General features: G+C 49.8%; 1 protein-coding gene across 1 annotated transcript; it reads right to left on the bottom strand.

Annotated features, from left to right (window-relative positions):
• Window positions 1-10: 10 nt before the first annotated feature.
• Window positions 11-27,533, bottom strand: RETSAT (retinol saturase). Its single transcript, XM_073325435.2, has 11 exons — window positions 27,304-27,533; window positions 24,687-24,869; window positions 13,293-13,534; window positions 12,553-12,754; window positions 9,159-9,356; window positions 7,783-7,902; window positions 6,730-6,868; window positions 4,990-5,099; window positions 3,808-3,974; window positions 2,010-2,169; window positions 11-333 (listed from the first exon to the last, which is right to left on the bottom strand). Exons 1-11 carry the CDS (start codon window positions 27,461-27,463, stop codon window positions 188-190), a joined length of 1,827 nt encoding a protein of 608 aa, XP_073181536.1. The 5' UTR covers window positions 27,464-27,533; the 3' UTR covers window positions 11-187.
• Window positions 27,534-27,958: the final 425 nt, after the last annotated feature.

The raw sequence follows: 27,958 nt of genomic DNA, 5'->3' as shown, positions 1-27,958 counted from the left end.
AGTTGAGCCTTTAAAAATTTGTACGGTGGGTTTTTTTTTTGGTTAATTTTTATTTAAAAACAAAAGTCCTACAAGTCACGCTGTGTTACAAGTGACCAGACACCCAGTGTCTGGGCCTGAGTTAGGGCACAGCCATGGGGGAAGGGGAGCGAGGCAGAGAGGCGCTGGCTGGCTGGGTCCCTGGAGCTCAGTCTTTCTTCTTGGAGTTGTTAGCCGGGCTCTTTCGCCACAGACGCAGCATGTCCCTGTAGAGGTTGCGTTGCAGGACAGTGTTGGCACACAGGACAGCTCCTACCAGCGCTCCCATGAAGCCACACAAGCATACGTCCTGCCCTAGGAGACAATGGCACGCCGTCACAGCCGCTTTCCCAGGCACCGCTCAGAGGGGGCCCCCAAGAACGCACCGCCTGGGGTTGCGCTGAACCCAGTGGGGCTGGCGGAGAGCCTGGCAATCCGCCATTCCTGCAGGGGGTTACCCTGACAGCCTGGCGCTATAGCCAATCCTGGGTCCTGCCTGACCACCCACCAACCTGCCCTCTGCCTGTCCCCAAATCACTCCCACCTTATCTGCCCCTGCCGAGCAGCCCTTTGCTTCAGCCTTCATTGCTGCCGTATCCAACCCGCTGCGCCCTTCGCCTTCCCCGAGCTACTGGCATTTCCCTCCTGGTGCACGGCTGAGCCAGCTTCTCTCCTGGCAGGTGCTTGTCAGCATTCCTCCCTGCTGGGCACAGCTCCCCATGAACCTAGGGCAGCTCTCCGGGCAGCCCGTTAGCCGCTGGGAGCTGGGCACCTGCTATTTGTGCCTTTGGACTGTTCCCCGCCTCCTCTTCTAGCTCCTTAACTGAGGTATCAGGGAACATGGGGCCTCATGACCCCCGCTAGCCACCTCCTCCAACACTGAGCTGCTCGGACTCACGGTGGGGACACCTACTCGCCAGAGGGAGACGCTAACGTGCCGGGTGGGCAGAAGGCAAGGTCCAGGCCCACTGCTCCTAGCAGATGCTAAGGGGCAGGGTGCCCGGATTTCTACCCGGGTGCTGTCCTGTATCTCCTCTGGTTATTAGGTGCCGTTAGCTGGAAGGAAAGACTGAGCCTCCAGTGCCCCCTGCTGCTGCAAGGGGAGCGGGTCTTCTCTACTTGTGCCCCTGTCTCCATTGGGGGCCATCCTCCCCTTGACTAACACCAGGCTCTGCTGCTCGGAGCTCCAGCAGCAGGAAACGGAGGGGTCTTGATGGTTCCCCTGCTGCCCGCGCGGCTCTGAAGGGCCTTGCTGGGGTTGCTCTGTGGCTTTGGCAAAGCTCTGAGCAGCAGCACGGGAGCCGCCTGCCAGCTGGCTCAGTAAGACAGCGCCATGGTGGCCACGCTCAGTCCCCTTTTCACTTGCTATGGTTCTTGCCAGAGATTTTGGGCTGCTTGTTTCCCCACTTCCTTCCCCCTCCCCCCGGCAGTAACCTCAGCGCTGCTCTTTCCTTACCCCAGCCCACCTTGCCTAAGACCGTCTGCTCCGACTTGCTTGCCTTCCCCAGAGTCTCAGGTCTTGGAGCCAGTCTCTCACTAGCCCTTGTGACATCCCTCCTTTCTCAGAGAAATCCTGGTCTGTTATGTTCTCACCATCGCATCCTTCAGGGTTTTCCGCTAGCGAACTTTAACCCCTTCATTCCTGGTTGGTTTTAAAAATTCAGGAAAAAGGAAGGGGTATTGGCAGTACTTCCCGGGGCGCGGAGGTGTCAGCTACATGGGGTACAGGGTGAGCTGCTAAGAGCCACTGGGGAAGCCTCTGGATAATTGAAATTCAATTTCCATCCCTTCTCTATGCTGCATTGTCCAGTTCTCTCTCCCTAGCCCTGAAGACGCTTTGAACATCACCCTCTGCTAGGTAAGGCGTTCCCCGGATAGAAAGTCAGCCCGGCAGGTTGGCTGTGGGAGACGGAGGCGAAAATACAGCCATGCTCAGGGAAACTGAGTCAGGAGTGGGGCGATCCAGCCGAGACCCCCTCGGTGTAGCGTACCTGTCAGGTAGAGGTTTGGCACACAGGTCTGAGGGCGTAACATGGCTGTAGCTTCAGCCTGCAGGCGGGAGATGCTATGGGCAGCTCCATACAGCTCTCCTTTGGGGGAAGCTATGTAGTGCTGGTTGGTGAGTGGAGACCCGGACGATACGCATTCGATCTGTTGAGGAGAAAGGCATTAAGGGAGCCCCCCAAGACCTGTGTGCAGGACACAGTAACTGAGTTGGGCCCGTGCAGATAAGGGGGCTGCTGGAGCTCCGCAGAAAGCTGAAAAGCCTCTTCTGCCCAAGAAAGCGCGTTTCCTGGGGTTGCTGCTGCAGCAGCCAGAGGGAATGATCTAATCAGCCACTTCCCGTCCCTACTGATTTGATTCTCCCCCAGTTTCTCCTTGGGGACTTGGTTTTCTCCTAAGTTTTGGATGGTGCCAGGATATTCGTTGCTGCTTCCGTTGCACCTTGTAGGGCACGTCCTGGGTGTCTTAGCACCTGCGTTTCTGCTTTGGGAAGAGTTGTTGTAGCAGCTATAGAAATGGCCGGGAGCGGGAGGGGGGAACAAAGAGGACAGCAATGCAAAACCCTACCCCACCAAGCCTGGAAAGGCCAGGTAAAGCTATAAACCCATATATATGCTGCCCGTTCTCCTAGCCGTTCAGCTTTAGTCAGTCACCATCACCAATGTCTGTCTCCTGGGGAGGGCCATGCAGAAAAAATGCGGAGACCTAGTGGATAATACACCAGAAATCAACATGTCCACACAGCTAAGGGCACATTGGCAGTTGGGCCTCACTGCTATCTAACTAAAACTGTTTCTACACCAAAGCAACCGTGCACAACAGACAGAGTTCGCAATGCATAGCATACGCAAGCTGTGGCATGCAGGGGATCACCTCGCCAAAGCTTTTCCTTTGGTGCAATTATTGCTTTCCAAGAGTGCAAAACTCCCTGAAAAGGCCAAAATCTCCCAATATAAATACACTGCAAAACGGGTCTGTGTTGTGATAACCCCTAGGAATCAGTCATGGGCCAAGACCCCATTGTGCTAGGTGCTGTACAAACAGAGCCAAAAGACAGTCCCTGCCTCAAAGAGCTCCCACTCTTAATAAATAAAAATATGTTTTGAAAGAAGGTCAATGGGCCACACATCTGGGAAAAAAAAAAAAAAGAAGTGGTAGCATATTTTAGTTCCCAGTATTACAGACTTGTGTTGTAACAGGTGACTGTTCCTAACGGGGAAAGAATGCTGAAATCCACTACCACAGTGGGGCATACAGCTAATACCCCAGGGATACTGACCTCAGACACTGGGCAGAGCAAAGGCTATGTGGGGTGACCTTGGCAGCTGCGGTGGAATAGGACTGAACAGCTATGGGAATGGACAGTGTATGTAGATTTTGGCTGTCGCACTGTTCCCTGCTTTGAGGGGTGGAGTTCTATGTTGCTGGCCTGGGCTTGCAAAGAGCCTCTATGCTCCAATACAGAAACTGTGATTTTTATCCCCACATCAGTACAGGTGGCTGGCTGGTCAGCCTCTTGCCACTCAGACCTGAAGAGGTCCCTGCACTGCCCACTCCCTGCGTCAAGGGAACTAGGGGGTTGACTCCCTGCAAGAGATTTCCCTGATCTGCCACCTCCCCACTGCATTGTGTGTGGAAGTCAGGCTGGTGGCTCACCCAGGTCATACCCAGAGGTTCCTGAGTCCAACATGGTCCTTCCCTGTATAACAGACTCTTAAGCCATGTTATCCACAAGAGAACACTGCTGAGCAACGGTGATTGTGTTATAAATAAAGGTTTCCTTACCTTATCCTCTATGTGAGGGTAGAGTTTCAAAACAGTCTTCAGAATGGACTCTACAATAGTGTTTTTCAGGCTCTCGTATACTGCTCCCCTCTTCTGGACCGTCTCATCTTTCCATTCCTCAAACCATTCATACTTCGCAAACGCCAAGATGCACAGAGTCGACTTGCCTAGAATGACAGAGCGCTAGGTGTTTATTGCATTGTCACCACTGGAGGACAACTGTAGCTATGGCAGGTGGTAGCTTCTGCTGTCAGGTGCCATGTGTCCCCACTCACTCCTAACAGACAGTTCTCCCTCTGTCCAGTTCCACCAGTGCCTATGTCCTGCTTCTTTGGCTTCCCGTGTTTCAGCTCCTTGGCTTCATTATGGCCTCTGCTTTTACCCACCCATCTTGGGTGTCATCTGTAGGTATCCAGAAAACGTCAAGTGAGTCTTCTTGGTGCACCATCTGTGCCTGCTTGAACCAACGACACTCGCTCAGCTCGGTGTCTCCAAGACAGAGGAGCTCCTCTTGGCCAGCATGAGCACCCCACCCTCAGAGGCAAGGCTCTTTCCAATCTCTCGTTTGCCTCCACTGCCTGGGAGCTTAACTTCCAAAGTCTTCTTAGGAATTTATTAATTCCCACAGCAGAACAGACCACCAGCGCGATGCCCTGTCTTGAGCAATGGCCCATTCTAAATGCTTCTCGGGTAGGCGCAATGAAATGCGGTGTGTAGCACTTATGTGGCAGAAGTAAGACTGCTGGGGTAAGCGGCTAGGGTTTTGCATTTAACCTCCATAATTCCAGCCCACCCAGGTAGTGATTAGTTCTAACTCCATGGGGATTTGACTCTGCTGTTGCAGGTTAATTTCCAGTTAAACCTCCAAGGGGTTAGCAATAGAGGGCAACGCAGTGCCGAACCATCTCTTCTCGTGTCCCCTTGCTCTCTACATGAGCAGAAAGTTCTAAAACGTCAGCTTCTGATGGAGAAAACTAGCTTCCCCTCCCTCCCGCCCATGGAAGACAGTTAATTTATTCCGCATTTGAAGAACTAGAAAGTGGCTGAAAAGACTGTTGTCTCAAACGTCCGAGAAAAATCCCTCCTTGTGGCCAGCACGCTGAAAACAAGGGCTAGAAATAGACTTCCCACCCCCACCCCATTGCAGAGTTGTTCCGGCCATGGTACAGAGACCACCCTTACCTGGGTATCTCTCCTGCCAGGTGGGGTCCTTGGATGACGGAGATGTAACAAAGAGCATAGGAATGTTCTCTGCAGCTTCTTCTCTTGAGGCAGTAAGGAGGCAATTCATGCTGCAGAGAGACAGAGAAGCCTTTCCATGAGCTCTGGCTTACGATCAACCAGGTCAGTACATGTGCACGAGGAAACAGGCAGGCAGCACCATGCTGCTGCAAACACCTCCCCCCGGCTCTGGAATCTCCACAGCGACCATGCGGGCACCACTTCTCTGGGGTGGTTTATGCCACACCAGAGCAGTCCCCAATGTGCTTGGGGCACCAGCAAATGGCTGCTCTCCTGCTGTTTAATTCACATCTTCCTCCTCTATAGCAAAAATGGGGCCTAAAACCATCTTGTCGTGCCCTGTCTCAGGCTGATCGTCATTTGGAGGCCTCACCAGGTATGCAAGGCGGAGAGTTTTGTTCCATGCCAGCTGGGTAATCCCTCTTTATCAGCCATGAGCAACTAACGCTATGGGATTTTCTCTCGCTGGTATTTATCCAATTGTTTTATCAGCTTCCTTTGCTGTGCTGTACAAAATCCAAAGACAGACAGCATCCCCTCAATGCCTGAATCAGCAACTGCACAGAAGAAACCTGTGAGTGGCTTATATTTATAAGCCTTGGGTGTTCTACTGGACACTTTCCTCCTAAACATTGATCTGTTGAGCTCCTGGTTATATCTGGCAACTGGTTTCCTGAATCTACCTTCTCATCCTTGCTCCTGCTGGTCAGAGAGAGCAGCCTCTGGTTTGGAAGATATGGGAACCTCTGCAGGCTGGAGGTTCTTTTTGAGTCCTCAAGACCATACCTTGCCTCGCCTCATCTGTGATGGTGCCACGCAAATTACTACTATTTATTATTTGCATTACTGTAACATCTGGGGCATTGTGCTTGGGCCTGTATATACTCACATAAGAGAGAGTCTCTATCCTGCTAACTAGACAAGACAAATGACGGGTTATCTCCATTTTGCAGGTTAGGAAATGAGGTACAGAGCAATAAATTACCCAGGGAGCCTCTGGTAGAGCAGGGAACTGAATGTGCTGTGTGATGCCAACTGGCCAGCACCCAGATTGTGACCTCCTTGCATGAACAGACATTTCACTGTCAATGCTGCTGGGGTCACGCTTAAGGTTGCGTGTGGCAGGATGAGTTGGGTGAAGCTGGGTGCCTGTCGTGCTCCCCTGTAGCACAGGTCAGACTAGGTGACCAGGGTGGTCCTTTGTGCCGGCATGAGGCAAACGTCTCCACCTTCCAATGTGTGTGACGCCCCTCCTGCTGTAACCTTCCCTGGAGGGGTGCTGCTGTCATTTCCCTGCAAGTCACCCCACATCTGAACTTAGCCAGGTGATAAATTAGGGGACCTGGGCACTTCTCCAACTTGGACATTATTGGAAACTCTACTGGGCCCCTCTGAAGAGATTCACGTCTTCTGAACTGGAGACAGGCTCCTGGGCAAGAACCCAACTGTTTGCTCTGAATTCTGTCCATCACGCTTCACCCTGAAGTTGAGATGGACAATTTTACGGCTGGGGACTGGGCGGACTTTGTCGCTTGCTCCAGCAGAACACGTAGGTGGGTAACAATATTGTGGCACTAGCCAGGGCTTGCATAGGTACCATCCTGCTTGTCAAATATAAAGTAAATCGGATGCCAACTGGGGAAGAGCATGCTGAGCCGCAGAAGCAAAGCTTCTCCTTACGCTTCATCCAGGTTGTGATGCGAGTAGATGAAGTAGTTTGTGGCTTCCAGTCCCAGCTCTTCCTTTGAGCCTTTGAGTCCGATGAAGACACTGAACCCTGATAGGCCGTGATCCACCATGCGAAGCTGAGCCTGAATATCTGCACACGGGGGCAGCAAACAGAAGATTAATCTCCCATCCCCCATGGCTGCATCATGGAGAAGTGGTAGCTTCTCCCTAATTAAGACTGAGCCCAGCTTCCATGCCCAATTTAAATCCTGCCCTTTTCCTCCATACATTTGGCTTTTCAAATGGGATTGGCCTCAGATTTCCCAGATTTACACTAGAGGCAAAGGAGAAGATTTCTGCCAAGTTTGAAGAATCTGGTCCAACTATTTGAGTTACAGAAGAGTAACAGAGACCCTAAATTTGAAATTTTGATTAATTTAATATTTGGCTCCCATTAGCTCACCATGTTACTGTCACTTCAAATTTTCCATGTACTTAAATCTCCTTGAAACCTCAAGTACCAGAAGACCTAGTTCAAATTTTTGCACAAAAGTTTTGTCAATAGAAAAATAACTCCCCCACACAAAACCAAAAGACTTGGCAAAATTGTGGATCATGCTTTTAAAATCAGTGTTTTTATCAAAATGCATTGAAGTCATTTTCAAAGTTTTTCGTGTACTGACAACCTGTTCTTTAGTGTAAAACAAATGCAGTTTTTGGTCAACAGAGTTGTGATAATTCTATAACTGGTTTTGATAAAAATATGATGAAAACAATCAATTAAAAAAAAGGAAAGTGGGTGATTTCGAACTCTGCAAAACAGAAACAACTTCAAACATTTTTTTTCCACAAAATCATTTGGAATGGAAACAGTTTTGCATCCTTAACTATAGGACTTGCTATCAAGCAACCCCCCTCTAATACCATGTGTTGAATATGGTCCAGTATTAGTGGGGAACTGATCTGGGAGGAGATTAGTACAACAAGGATTTTTAGTATGTTAGATCTCAGGAGCTGCCCGTTGTTAAGTGCAGTGGTGTTGTGGAAAAGCTTATGGTGTTTTACCAGGTGAAGTTCGTATCTCCGCTGGCAATAGCCGCTCATAGGTGTTAAATATTCCAGCGTCAGAAATCACAATAGGAGCAAAGACGTTCACGAGATCTTGGCCTTTCTGCACGCTAACACCTGAAAGGAAAAGGTGAGATGAAAAAAAAATTAATAATCCACCCCTAGACCACTTTTCTCTGCACTGGCCGGGGGCAGAAGCCCTTTACTCTCATGGGGCTGGAGTGACAGACACAAACGGTGTGTGATCAGGTCAGGTGCAGGAAGGAGGCTGGATCGAGTATGGGGCAGGGACTTACCACAGGAGCATTTGGACATGGGGGCAAAAACATAAATAACCGGGGAGAGCATTTATAGGCTTTTTGATGGCACTTCTAGCATTTCCAGGCGCTCACAGGTTGGGAAGTATTAGATCCATTCTCTAGATGCCAAGATACTGCCGTGGTGGATGCTATAGAAAACCCTTAGGCCACAGATGAGGCCAGAGATTAATGGGAGGTTTTGCATCTGTGAAAACAGGGCTGACCTTGGCTTCCTTGCCACTGATGGGAGACAAGGGGAGCTGGCATCTGGGAGGGGAATTGGGTTTTGTGGATGGTTGTCAGAAAAGGGCCTTAGCTGGAGTTGTCAGGGGAGGTGCTCAGGGCCCAGCTGCATCTCCATGGGGTCCCAACTCCTTTTTGCCTGTGCTGGGGTGCAGACAGAATCTGGCACACTCCAGATTCCTGTCTCAGGGTAACCGAGACTCCACTCTCCGTCCAATAAGGTGCCGCTCACTTGCTTAGCCGTGCAGGTTGCTGTGAACACCCTGCCCTGCTCTCTGCAATAGTTCCCCATTCTCCATAGGTTCGTAAACCCCCGTCATCGCCACAATGAGCTGAGCGCCAGCTAGCAGTGCATTAGGCGACGTATCTCTCACATGCAGTTCGATGCCTTCGCTAGGAATATTGAACATATTCCTTCAATAGAGTCCTGCGCAGGGTCTGAGATGCCATATCAGGATCTAGATAACTTGGTGGCCTGCATGGGCCCAGCGTACAGGCAGCTGGGGCCAGAGCTCCTTGGAATTAGGCAGGGGGCAGTGCCAGGGGAGGGGAGGGTGAGATGGTGGCCAGCTGGCTGACTGCACGGAAAGCAGAACAAAGCCCCAGTCTCTCTACTTTGCCTGCAATGCGCTGGCTCATCTCCAGCAGCTGGCCAGCCCTTCTAGTGCTCCTTGGCTCCTCTGCAGGGCAAGCTCCTCTGCACGCATCCTCACACACACACACACGCTCTGTACTCTGCAGTTTGGGATCTGTGCAGAGGGTACCTTGTTCCTCTTTGATATAGGGGCTGACGTGAGCTTGAAGGGAGAGGCTTGACCCAGCCTCACTCACCACAGGCTTTGCCTTCTGCATTCACCAAAATGCTCTGCACCACCGCCTTGGTTAGAACAGCCCCGCCAGCCTGCTCAATCACTGGGATGGTGTGGAAGGCGATTTCACTGGGGCCACCTCGGGGATACCATGCCCCTTCCATATAGTGATTCACAAGAACTGCATGTAGGGAGAAGCTGGCGCTGGCTGGAACCACTCCTGGAAGACAGAGCAAAGAAGAGGGATTGTTCCCATACAGAACTTTTCATTGCTGCGTTTCTTCCTCAGGCAGCCTAACCGAGAAGAGAGCTGTATTAAGCTGTGGAACGGTCTCCCATCATTGGAGCCGCTGAAACTAGACAATGCATTTGAGAACACAGTGTACGGAGCAATGCTGCAATGAATAAATGACTAACAGCTCTTTTCCTGCTATGGTTTGAAGACTAAGAGAGACCATCACACTAATTTGGAGATGACACCAACTCTATCTACATCTCCTCGGACCCAATCTCAGATGCACACTGGAGGAGGAGGAGGAGGAGGAGGAGGAGGGAAGTCTTGGGTTAAAGATTATGCTGAGGTTACGGGCAGTGGAAGGTGCAGAGTCAGGAAGTGTATGCAGCTCCCAGGGGAGATGTTCCTTTTGCTTAAGAGGGGTAGTCTGTTTTGGTGACAGTTAGCTGAAGGAAGCTGAGACAAACCAAGAGGTACACAGAGGGTGGACGGGGATGGAAGAGGGGGTGAAAGGTGTGGCCAGTTAACACTGGCAGGGTAAACCTGCTAAGAGTAGAGATAATAGGTCTAAAAGTTAGACAGAGAAGAGCAGAGGGCCAAGAACTGCGGCACTCCAGAGAATAGGGGGCCAGACAAAGGAACAGTCTCTATCATAAAGTGAGCAGTTTGATCAGTCAGAGCACAGCCACCATAAGACAGTTCATGTTTTCAAGTTTTTCTCCCCAACTGGGGGGCCAGAATTTTTTTTTTAAGTGAAAACTAGGCTTAAGATGTTTACAGTTACCTAATAACCTGACTCCAGGAGCTGGGGCTTTAAGACCACCACCAGATATCACAAGATTCTGGATAACAGTGCAAGACTTGGCAATGCTGTCCTTTACTAGTTGTAACTAATACACAATTCAACCTTTATAGACAAATCTGGAGAAATGAGATGGAGTCCTAGGACTAACTTTGTCTGGAACTTAAAGCCAGACAAATTCAAATGAGAGAGAAGGTACAAATTTGTAACAGTGAGGGTGATTAGTCAGTGGAACAGATTTCCTAGGGAAGTGCTGGCTTCTCCATCTCTAAGTCTTCAGATCAAGACTGGAAGCTTTTCTGGCAAATATTCTTAGCTAGTCGAGTTATGGGGCTCAAGACAGGAGTAACTGGGTGAAATTCTATGGTCTGTGATATGCAGGTCATCAGACAAGATGATCACAATGCTCTTAATTTTTTTCATAGTTTTTTTTAAAATCTATAAATCTCTGACTAAAGGGTGCCAGTGTCTGAGAGCAGCGTGGCATACTAAGCCGGAAGTTTTAATAATTTCTACAGCGCCTCTGGTAGTAGCAATCTATGCACACACATGGCAGCTGGGTCTGCTTCTCTTTCTGCTGGGCTGGATCATCCAGACTCATGCCTGGAGAGCACCGACTTTGCAGGCAGCTGAGGATGGCAACTTGCACCACTCGGACTGACAGTTGGCTTTCTCCTGACTTTTATTCTGCAGTCATCTGGAAATTTGCATGCTAGCAAATTTTTTGTCTGACCCAGCCCAGCAAATGCCTGCGTGTGAGTCACCCCAACCATTAACTTGTATATTGCTGTCATCGTCTCTTCTCCAACCCCGGCTGGGTTTTTTTAAAAATAGGGTTTCAGGTGGTTTTTACTCTCCACTGATCTTCTTTTCCCACTCAGTGGGTCCTGATTCTGTTTAATGGAGTTGAAAGCGAACATGACCTTTTAGTAGTTGATAACGCACCCTGACGTGTACATAGCACCTTTCATCCGAAAATCCCCGTGTACTTGGTAGATCTGAAAAACCTATTACAAACTCTATGGTAGACACATGTTTTAAAATGCTGCACTAAAAGAGCATGATTTAGGTTGCAAAGTCAAGCCCTGCAACGTTAGGAAATGCCAGCTTTACAGTTGCCCATCCCACCTTAATTCTGCCCCCTTGCATGTCTCTCCTGCGCACTGAATGAGGCAGGGATCCTGGGGGAAACACATGGTATTTCATCCTGTAATTAAAGACAGTCTCATATATTGTATGCACCAGGATCAGAGTAAAGGTTGCTGGGCAACCTCAGGTTGATCATTTTTTGAGTGCTTGACTTTGCAAACAATATAACATCACTTTGACGCAGGTTTTTATATGTGATTTCCTAGGTTTCTTTGGGGGGGCAGGAAAAACATAAAAACAAATTCTGGTATGTACAACTCTGACAACCCCTGAATCATCAGGAGAGTTTGAACCCTGAACCTTTAACACTGCGGCACGGACGGCTTCCACTCAACCTGCGGGACTAGCTACGTTCACGGACGGCTGGAGAAGGCTGTTATTCCAGACAAGAGGATGGTCTGATGGGGCCAGAAGCTGGAGCTGGGGAGTGGTTGTGGGGAGTCCAGCGTCCCTTCCCCTGGTGTTGGGAGCAAGTTCCTGCCCCATGTGAGGCACCCAGAGGCAGGATGGGACACTGAAGACAAGTTCCATGTGTGTGGTTGAAGGGGGAGCCAAGCCAGGGTCTCCCGCCCCAGCTGTTCTGGTAGCTTCCAGACGTTCCCAGTGCAACATGTGGGAGGGCAGGGGCCCACCCCTTTAGGATGTTCATGTTTGATTATTTTGGCAGGCTGCCCACTTTACCTTGGGAGCACACGTGACAGAAGGGAAATGGTGGTATTCAGTAGTTTAACCTGAATGGAGTTTCATCAGACAAAGAAAAGGCACTTCTCTAACCTGAGGGCTTTCCCTGATGAATTTCAGAGGCCTGCTGTAGACGGCAGAGATGTCAGAGCTTCTTAGAAAGAGGTTACAAAAGTCTTTTATACTGGAAAGTGTTAGGCAGCCTAACTATAAAGCTCACTACTACTTCCCCATACAAGCCAACTGTTCTACCCACCTAAATGCAGCCATCTCTGGGGTTAGCAGCTCAAAGCAAAAACAGGAGTTCAGAGCAGGATGTGAAGAAAATTGTGCCCGATGGAAACTGCAAGGAAAACTCAGGGCTGCAGAAAGTAAAGGTCAGAACTGGACTCTGACCAGCACCCCGGAGCTAAAACATGGACTTCTGCGAAAGGGGACAAGGAATGGACAAGGTTTCCCATGCACCACAGGGCAGTCCAGGCAGGATATTTTCGGAGAAGAGGGTTTATACCAGAAAACTGGTCTGTCTGCTAAAAACAAGTCACCTACCATAAGTGGGAAAGATATAGCTAAATACCGCTCTGAGCTCTTCGTTTGTGGTGAGTTCACTGACCACGTCTGTCAAGCTTCGGGACGTCATCTTAAAGAAAGGGGAGAACCATGCCAGCAGGCCGGTGCGGCTCAGGAACTTGACCAGGGGCACAGGCACCATTTTCAGAACAGTCATGTGTGTAGTTCCTTGAGCAACTCTCTGAAAGGGGAAAAAGCAACAGCTGTGAAGTATCACAGATGGCTTCGGGGACTGGGCTGGAGCAGAAGTTCCGTGAAGTTTTGCCATTGCAAGGCAAAGGGCCAGAGAACTTGGCTGGATAGAGGGAGACATTGATCACACAGCAGCTCCCAGAGCTGCCCACAAGCTGCCTTCTTGCCAGTCACTTGATAAAGTACCAAAAGGCCAGCTCAGTCTCCCACTCTGGCTCAAGAATGTTAGTTACCCAGCAGCTCTGACATGCAGGACACCCCAGGGATCTCTGATAACACCTTGGCCCAGGGGTCATTTCCTCCGACAGGACGCGCTTGCCCTTAGGCAACCCCGGTAGCCGTACCACCTTGAGGACAGTCGTCATCTTACACCCAAAAATTCAATCCTTTTTAAATCACAGCATCCCAGTGGGAAGAGCTGGACACTCGTGTATCCCTGTGTTTGAAGTGCAGGGTGTTGTTCTAGCTGGATGACCACTAAACTCGGAGAGGAGGAGTTAACATCATAAAGACAAAGCCAGTGTTACCTTTACAAGTCTCACAAATTTCTCAATAGCCACGGCTTCATCTGGAAACTGTCTCTTTAGCCCTTCGACATACTCCTTCTTCCCGCTGTACAAGCGATACATTTTGCTGTTTCCAGGCTCCCCCAGAACTACTGCATCAAAGACAGATGGCATCTTGGACCACTGCAGCTGCCCTTCCGTGAGCTGGTCCACAAGGAAACGCATCAGGGACCTCTCCCCTATCTGCCCTATGTAATGAATACCTGGAAGGCAACGGCGAGTGGTTACACAAGAAAGCCACAGCCCAGAGATTAGATTGCAATGGGATGTGGCTATGTGACATGCTAGATACAGTAGAACCTCAGAGTTATGAACACCTCAAGAATAGAAGTTGTTTGGAACTCTGAAATGTTCGTAACGCTGCACAAAACATTCTGGTGGTGCTTTTAAAAAGTTTACAATTGAACATTGACTTAATACAGTTTTGAAACTTTACTATGTAGAAGAAAAATCTTTTTTAAAATTTTCCCTTTTAGTTTTTAGTAGTTTCCATTTATTACAGTACTGTACTGTATTTGCTTTTTTATTTTTTTTGGTTCTTGCTGCCTGATTGTGTACTTCTGATTCCCAATGAAGTGTGTGGTTGACCAGTCAGTTGGTAACTCTGAGGTTCTACCGCACATGCAAAAGGCTAGAGGGGCATTTTAACAAATACATTTGTGACAGGAAAGGCTGCAACAGGACACACTCCACCCAGTCAAATCCTCAAAAGCATGGAAATAAGAAGGTAAGGGTAAGATTTCCAGCATTCCTTGTCCCACACCTCCTATGGCTCTGTTGATAAACACTCCATGAGGCTTTCACTTCCACCTCTAACGCCTACTGAAAAGCAGCGTATACCCCACCTTCATCCTGCTTGCTTTCACACAGAACCTGAAGGGTGACCCCATACTCATGTATCTCAACAAATCAACACATCTGACAACCTCACAGTCTGTACCTTTGGAAAATTATTCTGCTTTCATATTGCTGAGGTCACTGTTAAAACTGTAAGTCTAGTGTGTCTTTAAAAAAAGAGCCAGTTGAATCAAATCTAGGAACACAACTTGATTAAGGGTAGGGTTGCCAGGTGTCTGCCTGGTCAAAAAGGGACCCTGGCGGCTCTGGTCAGCATGGCTGACTGGACTGTTAAAAGTCCAGTTGGTGCAGGGCTGGTAGACTCCCTACCTGGCTCCGCACGGTTCCCTGCAAGCTGCGATGTGTCCTGTGGCTCCTAGATGGAGGGACGGCCACGGGGCCTCCGTGCACTGCCCCTTCCCCCGGCTCTGCAGCTCCCATTTGCCAGGAACTGCAGCCAATGGGAGCTGCAGGGCTGGCACCTGCGGGTGGAGGCAGTGCGTAGAGCCGCCTGACCGCGCCTCCACCTAGGAACAGAGTGATATGTCGCTGCTTGCGGGGAGCTGCCTGAGATGAGCACCACACGGAGCCTGCACCCCTCACCCCCTCCCACACCCCAACCCCCTGCCCCATCCCTGAACCCCCTCCCGCACCCAAACCCCCTCCCAGAGTCCGCACCCTCACCCCCTCCCACACCCTGAGCCCCCTCCTGCACCCTCACCCCCTCCCATGCCCTGAGCCCCCCCCTCCTGCACCCAAACTCACTCCCGGAGCCCACACCCCAACCCCTGCCCCAGCCCCGAGCCCCTTCCCACACCCAAACTCCCTCCTGGAGCCCGCACCCTCTCCGTGCCCCAACTCCCTGCCCCAGCTCAGAGCCCCCTCCTGCACCCCAAACCCCTTATCCCCGGCCCCACCCCAGAGCCCTCACCCCCAGGCCTCAACCTCCTGCACCAGCCTAGATCCCCCTCCCACACCCTGAACCCCTCATTTCTGACCCCATCCCGGAGCCTGTACCCCCTCCCGCACCCCAACCCCCTGCCTCAGCCCGGAGGCCCCTTCCACACTCCGAACCCCTCGGCCCTACCCGCCAGCCCAGAGCCTCCTACTGCACCCTCATCCCCAGCCCCACCCCAGAGCCCTCATCCACAGCCAAAGCCCTCTTCCCCCCCTGCACCCCAACCCCCTGACCCAGCCCAGTGAGTGAGGGTGGGGGGATAGAGTGAGTGGGGGCAGGGTCTCAGGGAAGGGGTGGGACCTTGGGGAAGGGGCAGGGCAGGGGTGTTCGGTTTTGTGCGATTAGAAAGTTGGCAACCCTAATTAAGGGCTGGGCTGGATTCTCCATCACTGCCAATTTTAAAATCAAGATTGGACATTTTCCTAAAAATATTTCAAACCGGAGTTGTTTTGGGGAAATTCTCTGGCCTGTGCGATACAGGAAGTCAGTCTAGATGATCACAGTGGTTCCCTTCTGGCCTTAGAATCTGAATCTACAATTGTGTGGTTATTGTATAGCATCACTGCAAGACAGAGTTAAGTTGGTTGAGTGACTTAGCTGTGCATTTCGTACCCTAATATGTCTGGTTTCTTTTAAGTTTAACCTTACCTGTGAATTCCCTGGGTTTGAAAGGCTAGCTTTGGAAAGAAATGCAAGATCTCTAATGGTTTTTATCTCTAAGGGTATGTCTACACTACGAAATTAGGTCGAATTTATAGAAGTCGGTTTTTTTGAAATCGGTTTTATATATTCGAGTGTGTGTGTCCCCACAGAAAATGCTCTAAGTGCATTAAGTGCATTAACTCGGCGGAGCGCTTCCACAGTACCGAGGCAAGCGTCGACTTCTGGAGCGTTGCACTGTGGGTAGCTATCCCACAGTTCCCGCAGTCTCCGCTGCCCATTGGAATTCTGGGTTGATATCCCAATGCCTGATGGGGCTAAAACATTGTCGCGGGTGGTTCTGGGTACATATCGTCAGGACCCCGTTCCCACCCTCCCTCCCCCCGTGAAAGCAAGGGCAGACAATCATTTCGCGCCTTTTTTGTCTGCTGCCAGCCAAAGATGTAAAGGATAGATGGAGTGGGTCAGAACAAGAAATAGACCAGATTTGTTTTGTACTCATTTTCCTCCTCCCCTGTCTAGATCACACTGCAGTCAGTCACAGAGAAGGCGCAGCGAGGTTAATCTAGCCATGTATCAATCAGAGGCCAGGCTAACCTCCTTGTTCCAATAACAACGATAACTTTGGTGCACCATTTCTTATTGGAACCCTCCGTGCAGTCCTGCCTGAAATACTCCTTGATGTACAGGCACACCCTTTGTTGATTTTAGCTCCCTGAAGCCAACCCTGTAAGCCGTGTCGTCAGTCGCCCCTCCCTCCGTCAGAGCAACGGCAGACAATCGTTCCGCGCCTTCTTTCTGTGCGGACGCCATACCAAGGCAAGCATGGAGGCCGCTGAGCTCATTTTGGCAATTAGGAGCACATCAACCACCACACGCATTATCCAGCAGTATATGCAGCACCAGAACATGGCAACGCGATACCGGGCGAGGAGGCGACGTCAGCGCGGTCCCGTGAGTGATCAGGACATGGACACAGATTTCTCTGAAAGCATGGGCCCTGCCAATGCATGCATCATGGTGCTAATGGGGCAGGTTCATGCTGTGGAACGCCGATTCTGGGCTCGGGAAACAAGCACAGACTGGTGGGACCGCATAGTGTTGCAGGTCTGGGATGATTCCCAGTGGCTGCGAAACTTTCGCATGCGTAAGGGCACTTTCATGGAACTTTGTGACTTGCTTTCCCCTGCCCTGAAGCGCATGAATACCAGGATGAGAGCAGCCCTCACAGTTGAGAAGCGAGTGGCAATAGCCCTGTGGAAGCTTGCAACGCCAGACAGCTACCGGTCAGTTGGGAATCAATTTGGAGTGGGCAAATCTACTGTGGGGGCTGCTGTGATGCAAGTAGCTCACGCAATCAAAGATCTGCTGATATCAAGGGTAGTGACCCTGGGAAATGTGCAGGTCATAGTGGATGGCTTTGCTGCAATGGGATTCCCTAACTGTGGTGGGGCTATAGACGGAACCCATATCCCTATCTTGGCACCGGAGCACCAAGCCGCCGAGTACATAAACCGCAAGGGGTACTTTTCGATAGTGCTGCAAGCTCTGGTGGATCACAAGGGACGTTTCACCAACATCAACGTGGGATGGCCGGGAAAGGTGCATGACGCTCGCATCTTCAGGAACTCTGGTCTGTTTCAAAAGCTGCAGGAAGGGACTTTCTTCCCAGACCAGAAAATAACTGTTGGGGATGTTGAAATGCCTATATGTATCCTTGGGGACCCAGCCTACCCCTTAATGCCATGGCTCATGAAGCCGTACACAGGCAGCCTGGACAGTGGTCAGGAGCTGTTCAACTACAGGCTGAGCAAGTGCAGAATGGTGGTAGAATGTGCATTTGGACGTTTAAAGGCGCGCTGGCGCAGTTTACTGACTCGGTTAGACCTCAGTGAAACCAATACCTACTGTTATTACTGCTTGCTGTGTGCTCCACAATATCTGTGAGAGTAAGGGGGAGACGTTTATGGCGGGGTGGGAGATTGAGGCAAATCGCCTGGCTGCTGGTTACACGCAGCCAGACACCAGGGCGGTTAGAAGAGCTCAGGAGGGCGCGGTACGCATCAGAGAAGCTTTGAAAACCAGTTTCATGACTGGCCAGGCTACAGTGTGAAAGTTCTGTTTGTTTCTCCTTGATGAAACCCCCCGCCCCTTGGTTCACTCTACTTCCCTGTAAGCTAACCACCCTCCCCTCCTCCCTTTAATCACCGCTTGCAGAGGCAATAAAGTCATTGCTGCTTCACAGTCATGCATTCGTTATTCATTCATCACACAAATAGGGAGATGACTACCAAGGTATCCCAGGAGGGGTGGTGGAGGAGGGAAGGAAAATGCCACACAGCACTTTAAGCACAGCACTTTAAAAGTTTACAACTTTAAAATTTATTGAATGACAGCCTTCTTTTTTTTGGGCAATCCTCTGTTGTGGAGTGGCTGGTTGGCCGGAGGCCCCCCCACCGCGTTCTTGGGCGTCTGGGTGTGGAGGCTATGGAACTTGGGGAGGAGGGCGGTTGGTTACAGAGGGGCAGCAGTGGCAGTCTGTGCTCCAGCTGCCTTTGCTGCAGCTCAACCATACACTGGAGCATTCTTGTTTGGTCCTGCAGCAGCCTCAGCATTGAATCCTGCCTCCTCTCATCACGCTGCCGCCACATTTGAGCTTCAGCCCTGTCTTCAGCCCACCACTTACTCTCTTCAGCCCGCCACTTACTCTCTTCAGCCCGCCACTTACTCTCTTCAGCCTGCCACCTCTCCTCCCGGTCATTTTGTGCTTTCCTGCACTCTGACATTATTTGCCTCCACGCATTCGTCTGTGCTCTGTCAGTGTGGGAGGACAGCATTAGCTCGGAGAACATTTCATCTCGAGTGCGTTTTTTTTTCTTTCTAAGCTTCGCTAGCCTCTGGGAAGGAGAAGATCCTGTGATCATTGAAACACATCCAGCTGGTGGAGAAAAAAAAAGGGACAGCGGTATTTAAAAAGACACATTTTATAAAACAGTCGCTACACTCTTTCAGGGTAAACCTTGCTGTTAACATTACATACATAGCACATGTGCTTTCGTTACAAGGTCGCATTTTGCCTCCTCCCACCGCGTGACTACCCCCTCAACCTTCCCCGCTCCCTGTGGCTAACAGCGGGGAACATTTCTGTTCAGCCACAGGCAAACAGCCCAGCAGGAATGGGCTATACGGAGTGTCCCTGAAGAAAAGCACCCTATTTCAACCAGGTGACCATGAATTATATCTCACTCTCCTGAGGATAACACAGAGAGAGAAAGAACGGATTTTGGTTGAATGCCAGCAAACATACACTGCAATGCTTTGTTCTACAGTGATTCCCGAGTATGTGTTACTGGCCTGGAGTGATAAAGTGTCCTACCATGAAGGACGAAATAAGGCTGCCCTCCCCAGAAACCTTTTGCAAAGGCTTTAGGACTACATCTAGGAGAACCGCAAATGCCAGGGCAAAGTAATCCTTTCACATGCTTGCTTTTAAACCATGTATAGCATTTTAAAAGGTACACTCACCAGAGGTCCCTTCTCCGCCTGCTGGGTCCAGGAGGCAGCCTTGGGTGGGTTCGGGGGGTACTGGCTCCAGGTCTAGGGTGAGAAACAGTTCTTGGCTGTCGGGAAAACCGGTTTCTCCGCTTGCTTGCTGTGAGCTATCTACAACCTCCTCCTCCTCCTCCTCATCTTCTTCGTCCCCAAAACCTGCTTCCGTATTGCCTCCATCTCCATTGAAGGAGTCAAACAACACGGCTGGGGTAGTGGTGGCTGAACCCCCTAAAATGGCATGCAGCTCATCATAGAAGCGGCATGTTTGGGGCTCTGACCCAGAGTGGCTGTTCGCCTCTCTGGTTTTCTGGTAGGCTTGCCTCAGCTCCTTCAGTTTCACGCGGCACTGCTTCGGGTCCCTGTTATGGCCTCTGTCCTTCATGCCCTGGGAGATTTTGACAAAGGTTTTGGCATTTCGAAAACTGGAACGGAGTTCTGATAGCACGGATTCCTCTCCCCAAACAGCGATCAGATCCCGTACCTCCCGTTCGGTCCATGCTGGAGCTCTTTTGCGATTCTGGGACTCCATCATGGTCACCTGTGCTGATGAGCTCTGCATGGTCACATGCAGCTTGCCACGCTGGCCAAACAGGAAATGAGATTCAAAAGTTCGCGGTTCTTTTCCTGTCTACCTGGCCAGTGCATCTGAGTTGAGAGTGCTGTCCAGAGCGGTCAGAATGGAGCACTCTGGGATAGCTCCCGGAGGCCAATACCATCGAATTGTGTCCACAGTACCCCAAATTCGAGCTGGGAACGTCGATTTAAGCGCTAATCCACTTGTCAGGGGTGGAGTAAGGAAATCGATTTTAAGAGCCCTTTAAGTCGAAATAAAGGGCTTCACTGTGTGGACGGGTGCAGGTTTAAATCGATTTAACGTTGCTAAATTCGACCTAAAGTCCTAGTGTAGACCAGGGCTGAGTGACTTATATGTACTCTCAACCTTAATTCCAATTAACTATGTTTTTATCCGGGAATTAAAATTATCTTAGTCACCAACATTACTGTGACTAAGAGAGGTAGAGACATTCCCTGCTGGGTATTGTTTCTGGCACTTCCTTCATGTCTCAGAATTCTGTTTACTCCTATGAAAACAAGCCAGTATCTGAAGGGCAGTCAATCAATTATCTAGCTTACAGTGGGGAAAAGGAAGAGCAGCAAAATCCATACTCAGAGCATTCAGGCTTCTCAAAATCCAGATCTAAGATTATGTTAAAAGCAATGCTTACATAATAATCACGTGTCAAACACTTGCATTTTCACAACTAATATGAAGACCTTACAGGGATTTTAACAATACTCTTACTACATCTGAGATTAGAGGGGAAAAAGTTAAATTTGAATGTCAAATCAAGCATCAATATCTGTCTATTTTAAAAAAGGCAGGCATATTATAAAAATTTACCTTAACTGCAGGTGTTCATATCTTAAAATCTTTCTTACGTTATATAATTAGGCCTCGAAGACTAGTTTTCAGGATACGTACAAAATATATAGCGTTTATACAGGTGAACATATATTGTTTAAACAGTTCAAACTATTTCCTAAATTCTTGCTAAAATGTGTGTTTAAGAAGACCTGCTACATACCATAAATATTTATAGTTAGAGGCCCCAATCTAATTTTCATTTTAAATCAGTGGGAACCTTATAGGAAAGGGTATTACTAGAGATGTGGAGGAGGACTTGTGGCACCTTAGAGACTAACCAATTTATTTGAGCATGAGCTTTCGTGAGCCACAGCTCACTTCATCGGTTACATGCAGTGGAAAATACAGTGGGGAGATTTTATATACACAGAGAACATGAAACAATGGGTGTTACCGTAATAGTTCACCTTACCTGATCACTCTCGTTACAGTGTGAATGGTAACACCCATTGTTTCATGTTCTCTGTGTATATAAAAATCTCCCCACTGTATTTTCCACGGCATGCATCCGATGAAGTGAGCTGTGGCTCACGAAAGCTCATGCTCAAATAAATTGGTTAGTCTCTAAGGGGCCACAAGTCCTCCTGTTCTTTTTGCAGATATAGACTAACACGGCTGCGACTCTGAAAGTAGAGATGTGTTATTTGCAATTCCTTTTAAGCGCACACCAATTAGTTCCACAAGGAAAAAAAATATAATGGTAAGAGGACCTTTTAGACGGCAAATGTTAGCACCTAAAAAGGAAGGAAATGCCATGATCAAGACTGCAGAGCTGATCATCCCTGCTGGGCACCTTCTTATGCCACTGACGTCTGTACCAACTGGGTGTTCGAGGCCCCCAGATCAGATTTATACACTTGCTCTACGCAGGTGTAAATGACACACCAGGTATAAGGCAGTGGATTCAGATCTTGCCCCTACTCCATGTGTGTATTCATTACAGTTCAGTCTTTTTAAGAACATGAACTTGTTCTCAAATAAAACAATAGGAGACAAGCTTTTCTACAACCGCAGCCAGAGGTGTGACTGCAGCATGTGTTGTACTAAGAGCAGAGAAGGAGCCTGAGGGAGGCAGCTAGTCTTACAGCTATCTGGGGTATATCTTCAGTCACACCCCCCCGGCTGCAGTGCAGACTCACCCTTAGACACACACGCAACTTCTTAGAATACGGTTTCATTCTTGAATCCTTAGACCTGGTGCCAGATTCTCAGCAGCACCCAATGAGCAATGGGTGCAGCTGAAGACTGGACTGCAACAGAGCCATTTGTATCTCCTCGCTCGGAGGATGGGATTCGGCCCCAGCCCTAACCCTGTCCGCAGCATCTTTTTAAGGAGCATGAGGGCTACTCTGAGCTTTGCTAGTTACCAGTGACCCCCGGGAGCCATTCAGGATCTGCCGATTGCCAGAACATTTGGAAAGCACGTACTACGCATTTCTTCTCAGCCCACCAGCGCTGCCTTGCTCAGGGATTGCAATGCAGGGGGCTGGGATAATCAAGCACAAAGCTAGCTTGCTGTGCGAGCGTAAGCTCTCTGCTGCCACAAATAAATAGACAGGGTGTTACTGCAGGGAATGAAAACGTTGGCCTCCTTTAGGGGTGAGATGGGAAAACCGAAGGAGTGTTTGAGCTACTTTGCTTGTGCTTAGGGGTCGCTTAAAACCTAAAATCACCAATACAACACAGCTCATACTCAAAGAACTGGGTTTATCCAGTAAGCACTGCAAAAACATTGACAAGACCTACTCAATTCATGCTCCCCGGCTTGTATCTAAGGGCTGGTCTACCCAGAGCAGTCCTGGGGACTACAGGGATATGATTTCTAAAGGGCACTAACATGTGCATTAATTAATTGGTCTGTGTAGAGCCTGCTGGTGCCCACTGGTTGAAAGAGCACGACGTTAAAGTGCACTAGGGAACATCACAAAGAGATTACTCATTACCATCAGACATGCCGAACCCGTGAAAAAAATGCAGAAATTGGGCTTGTTTTTGGCTTAATTGGCTTGGGAGTTGCTTGTTGGCTAGTTTTTGGCTTGTAGCTTGTTGCTTCTTTTTGTTGATCAGCTCCCGGCAAGCAGGGGCAAGGGGGGAGGGGAGAGAGTCGGGGTGCACAGCGGGCCCACCACAGTCCCAGACTGCATGCCGGGGGGATCTAGTCACATAGAGAGTTGGGGTTCTTAGGGATTGGCTGGTTTTGGCCTTGTTTTGAAATGGGATTTGTTTGATTTTTGGCTTATTGTGAAAGTCAGAGTGCTTATTTACCGTGTGAAAGTCGGCAACTGTGATTACAATATATACGCGTTACTCATTATAGTATATACCAGCTGTGGCCAAACTTACTGACCCTCTGAGCTGCATACAATAATGTGCAGGAGGTCAGACTAGATGATCATAATGGTTCCTTCTGACCTTAATATCTATGAATCTGTGAATCCTCAGAAGTTCGAGAGCTGGGTGTGCCCCAAGCCCCAGCAGGCGTCTGAAGCCTGAAGCTCTCCCCCCCACTCCCCTAGTAGGCGGAGAATGGAGGTGGGGACCCCCCCCGAGACGCACTTTAACTGTAAAAGAGCCACATGGGGCTTGCGACCTGTGGTTTGGCCACCCCGGTACATACAAAGAGAAAACCTTGAAACCCCCTGAGTTTTGGACATCCACGCAGAACTCAAAAATTGCTACAAATAAACCCTGAAAAACAGAAGCCTACCGATGCTGCTGTCTGCTCCTCCCCCTGGACTAATGGGGTGAGGGGTGGGACAGGAGAGAGTAAGCAGCATTCTGGAAAGGGGTGCCACAAAAGTATTTAGGTGTCTAACTCCAGAGGATCTGGGCTGGAAGTCCTTGAGGATCTGGACTGAAGTAATGTATTCCTACCCTACCCCCCCGCACCACAAGCAAGAGTGAAAGAGGGGGTGAATTGTGCCCCAAAGCACAATCCCTTCCCAGAGCTCCTCCTCGAGGCAGGACAGCGACAGGCCACCTGTCAACCCAGCTCAATCTAGTCCTTAGGGAACATTTTACAAGCTCAGCAAACAATCTGCTCCCTGTGCTCAGGGGGTGATTTTTCAAAGGTGTGTAATCCAGGCAACATAAACCCGTTTGCCTTCTGAGTCCAGCTACACGCTACTGTGTGGGGAGGGCTAGCTTCACGCCGACTTCGCCTTTCGCCCCTCCGCCAATGCGGTTGCTGGGAGACTCGGAAGAGTCAAGAATGGTTTTATAACTGGGAAGCCAGTTGTTGGCCCCTCCTCTGGCTCAGAGCCGGCTGAGCGGCTGCCCTGCCCATCACCAGACTTCTCCAACTTTACATAAGCCACCTTTGACCAACAAAATGTCAAGCGTTTCAAATAGCTCTGGGCACACTGCAGGGGAAATCCTACAACCTATTTGTGAATAGTCCGGGAATCTCCTTTTTCGTCTATTAAAAAAACCTTCCAAAATGCCGCCGTGCTGTTTCTGCCTCCTCCCATCAGCATTTGTAAATATTAGTTTGCTTGAAAAGTAACAATAAGAACACCCATAGTGTTTCTGTAGCACCTTCGACAGGTTGGCCTCAGCTATTCAATATCCCTTATGTGGCAAAAAGAATGCAGGATTACTTATCCCACGCGCTTACGCACAAGCCAATGCTAGTCTGGGGCCAGTGAGGTGGGTGTTAAAAATCATAGACTACTTATTAGCAGGGCAGGTTTACACCTGAGAGTGAGTAGGAGGGAGCCAGGGAATCGTATGCACGGAACTCACTTCTGGATGCATGGGCCAAGGGGCATACGGTGACTTTAACAGAAGTTGAAGTTTACAGTCCAGCCCCTGGAAACTCTGCAAGGCAGGAACTCCAAGGAACACAGGGCCCTCCGCCGGGGCCCATTTCTCAATGGGTGCCATCTGATTTCCCTCTTGGCTGGTTTCTGGGCAGACTCACCTACATCAAACTCAAAGCCGTTCTTGCTGAAGGTGTGGCAGCAGCCGCCCGCCTTTCCATGCTGTTCCAGAACCACCACTCGCTTCCCAGCTTTGGAGAGGAGCACGGCTGCGGCCAGCCCCCCGATGCCACTTCCGATCACAACAGCATCCAGGTTCTCGGGGACCTTGGCAGCCGAGAAAGCTGAAGAAGAAGGAGAAAGTTGTCATCAACACGTGGCTACCTCCAACAACTGGGTCAGTAACTCTCCTGCTGTCTTCCCCTGCTCATTCCTAGGACCACACCAAATTGGGCCATTGTTTACCTTGTAAAGGATTTGCGTGTTAGATGCGGGCCCATTAGCATTCCCTGGCTGCTATACAAATAGAACAGGAACTGCTGTTCTTTCCAAACCTGCTGGAACTGGGAAGTGCAAGACGGGTCACAAGGAAGCTGCTTCTCAGGATGGAGGCCCGGGTCCGACACTCTCCAGTTTTGGGGAGGGGCATTCTTGTAACAGAGGTGTGAGACTCTTGGCAAAAGAGCAAAGAGCTGGTTTCCGTATTCACTGTGTAAAGTGCAAGACTGTAAGATAGTTTTGGGATGGTCCTGGCTAAGCTGGCAAGATCAAACCGATTATAAAAGGTGGGGCACTATCATGTATCCTGGCAGCAGATTACCCTCCCGAGAGTGGGGCTACTAAAGAAGCTCAGGTTCATCACCCGCCAGTAGGGTCATTACAAATTGCCCCTGGAAAAACCAAGGGTGACACCAGGCTTTCACAGCCAGGCTCAGGATCAACATTTCTCCTGCTTCACCAGTTCAGTTTCACAGATAGAATCAGAGCTAGAAGAGCATCCAGATCATCCTCGGTCCTTGCCAAAGGGCTTATCATCTAAATACACTCTCCAGTCAAGCTGTAAACATCCCATACAATAGGATTGTCCGATTGGTCCAATAAAATTGGTCCCCCACCTTGTCTCACATTTCCCCTGGACAGACCCTTTCCCGGAGGACCAGATCTCTCTCTTCTCAGCTTTACCTTTATACTCCTACCACCTTCATACCACACAGTAAATAATTTCTCCAGCTCCTTGGTATTTATACCTTTCATCTACACAAATAACCAGTGGCAGAAGTAGGCTGTTATCTTCCATGTGGAGCAGCCTGCTGAGGGAGACCTGATACACTTTGTCAGCGGGTTACACAGCAGGGGAATGTTGAGTATTAGGATTTCCTGGCTCTGGGAGCAGTGTGCTCTAGTAGTTGGTTAGTGCACAACCAAGCACATAGCTTGGCACAGTCCTTCTGAAAGGCAGCGTGGCAAAGTGGGGGAGACTTGGGTCTGTTATATTAGAGATGAGGGTTCTATCGCAGTTGTCTGACGTGAGGTTGCATAACCTCTGTTATCTTATCTGTAAGATGGATCAATGATAGTTACTGCCCCTAAAGTAGTGGTCTGAGGTCTTGGTTAGGAAGAAATATTAACAGCAGCCCAGGGGAAGAGAACTCATGGTGTCTTGGGTTGCAGCTCAGGGCGCTTCTCCTAGGAAATCTCCTAGGCTATGGGGTATTTTGCAATGGAATCTGACTCCCTTGACATTTTTTTTGGATGTGGGCACACATGACTAAGTGCCAAATGCCACACGTGATGCTTGGAAGATCTGATGAAAGATAACAGACAAGCTTGGGGGCAGGGTCTCTTCCTTCCCCATGATGTGGAGAGAGCAGTACAATTTCCAGAGGTGAAAATAGACACTGTTAATGTTCATGCAAGATTCTGTTCCTAGTTCTGGTGCATTCCCCCCAGAGATGGAACATGCCCCTTAGTGCTTTAAGAAAAGAAGCTGTCCCAGAGGCAAAAGTGGAAGTGGGTAGGTGGGTAGGGAGAACCAAGGAGCAGAGTTATAGCCTACCCTCCACAAACAGAACGCTTCGTTCCAGACTTTGGAACATGAGTGAAACATATGCGGATGATTGAACTGCACACCAGCCCAGTGATTTGGCATTACCTAACAGGGTGTGGGTATTACCTGGGGGCAATGAGGGTCGGTTATACAAACCACCGCATGGAATCATAGAGGTTTATCTCTGAGTCACAGCTCTTTGACTGTGTAGAGAAAGGGGAGGGAGTGCACTTAACTTGAGGAATAGCAGCCTTGATTTCAGGCAAATTACCCAATCAAGGGATGAATTAGGCCAGCAGAAAGGGGTAGGGTGCTTTCACCACAGGGAGAGAAAAGGCTGGAGGGTGCATACAAGTACTCCTGGCTATTGGGGAGGGGGGCATGGGCACGGGCACTGGCAGGTGTTGGTGGGTATGGGTATATGGCACTGACTTTCAGATATTGATGGATGTGGAGGGGTGCAAGTGGGCAGGCACTAGTGAGTATAGGGAGGAAGCGTGTGTGTGTGTGGACAAAGGTGACAGGGAGATCTGGAAAGCGGCTAATGAGAGAACAGCTGTGCAGAAAGAAAGAAAGAAAGCAGCTCCCAGTTCCAATCTTTCTTGGCTTGCCTCTGCCCAGACAACCTGCCGGGGTAAGGGGCCGTTTTCCCTCTATGCACTCCCCATCACGCCCACCCCCTTCCAGCTGTGGCTGGAGCAGGTGCTGCCAGCAAAAGCACTTTCAGGTACCTTGTTTGATAACCTTTTTCCGAACATCCTTGTCAGTCACCAGGGGGGCAGGTGGCCTCCTGCAGTCAGCAGAGAAAGGGTTGGGGGAGCTGCTGCCCCTGAGGAGCCTCCTGAGCACTGCGAGAAGCAGGAGGGCGAGCAGGACCCAGTACAGCCACATAACTGCTGTGATTTCTCTCCGAGGAATGCCCCTGAAAGCTGGGCAGCCCTTTGAAAGGGCACCTGCCCCTCCTTCCAGGGGGAAGTCCTCCGCTCTCATTCAGAAACTTCCCCTTAAAGGCACAGTCAAGAACTGAGTCTGTGCCTGAACCCCAAAGAGATTTGAACACCTATTGAGTCTCCCTCTCTTAGGGTTAATTTTTAGGGCTTGTTTACATGAGGAAACTGACCAGCACAGTGATGCCAGCATAATATTACTTCAGCTATACCAGTGTAATTCTCCATGTGGCTGGTCGATCAGTGTAATTATACCAGTGTAGCTTGGCCAGTAAAACTCCTCATGTGTATGTGGTTTTGGGGCATTAAGAGTGCCTTTTTTTAGTTTAGTTTAAGCCGCTTCCAAAGAGTCATGCGCTAAAGGGAATCCACATCAAGAATGTCTGCTCGGTTCTCCCCCACTTTTGCGGGAGGGTTTCTCGGCGGTCTGAGGCTGTGT

Source organism: Lepidochelys kempii, chromosome 26 (genome assembly GCF_965140285.1).
Source record: "Lepidochelys kempii isolate rLepKem1 chromosome 26, rLepKem1.hap1, whole genome shotgun sequence".
Taxonomy (NCBI): Eukaryota; Metazoa; Chordata; order Testudines; family Cheloniidae; genus Lepidochelys; species Lepidochelys kempii.
Note: the sequence above shows the minus strand (reverse complement) of the source record. Positions and strands in the feature narration are given on the sequence as shown.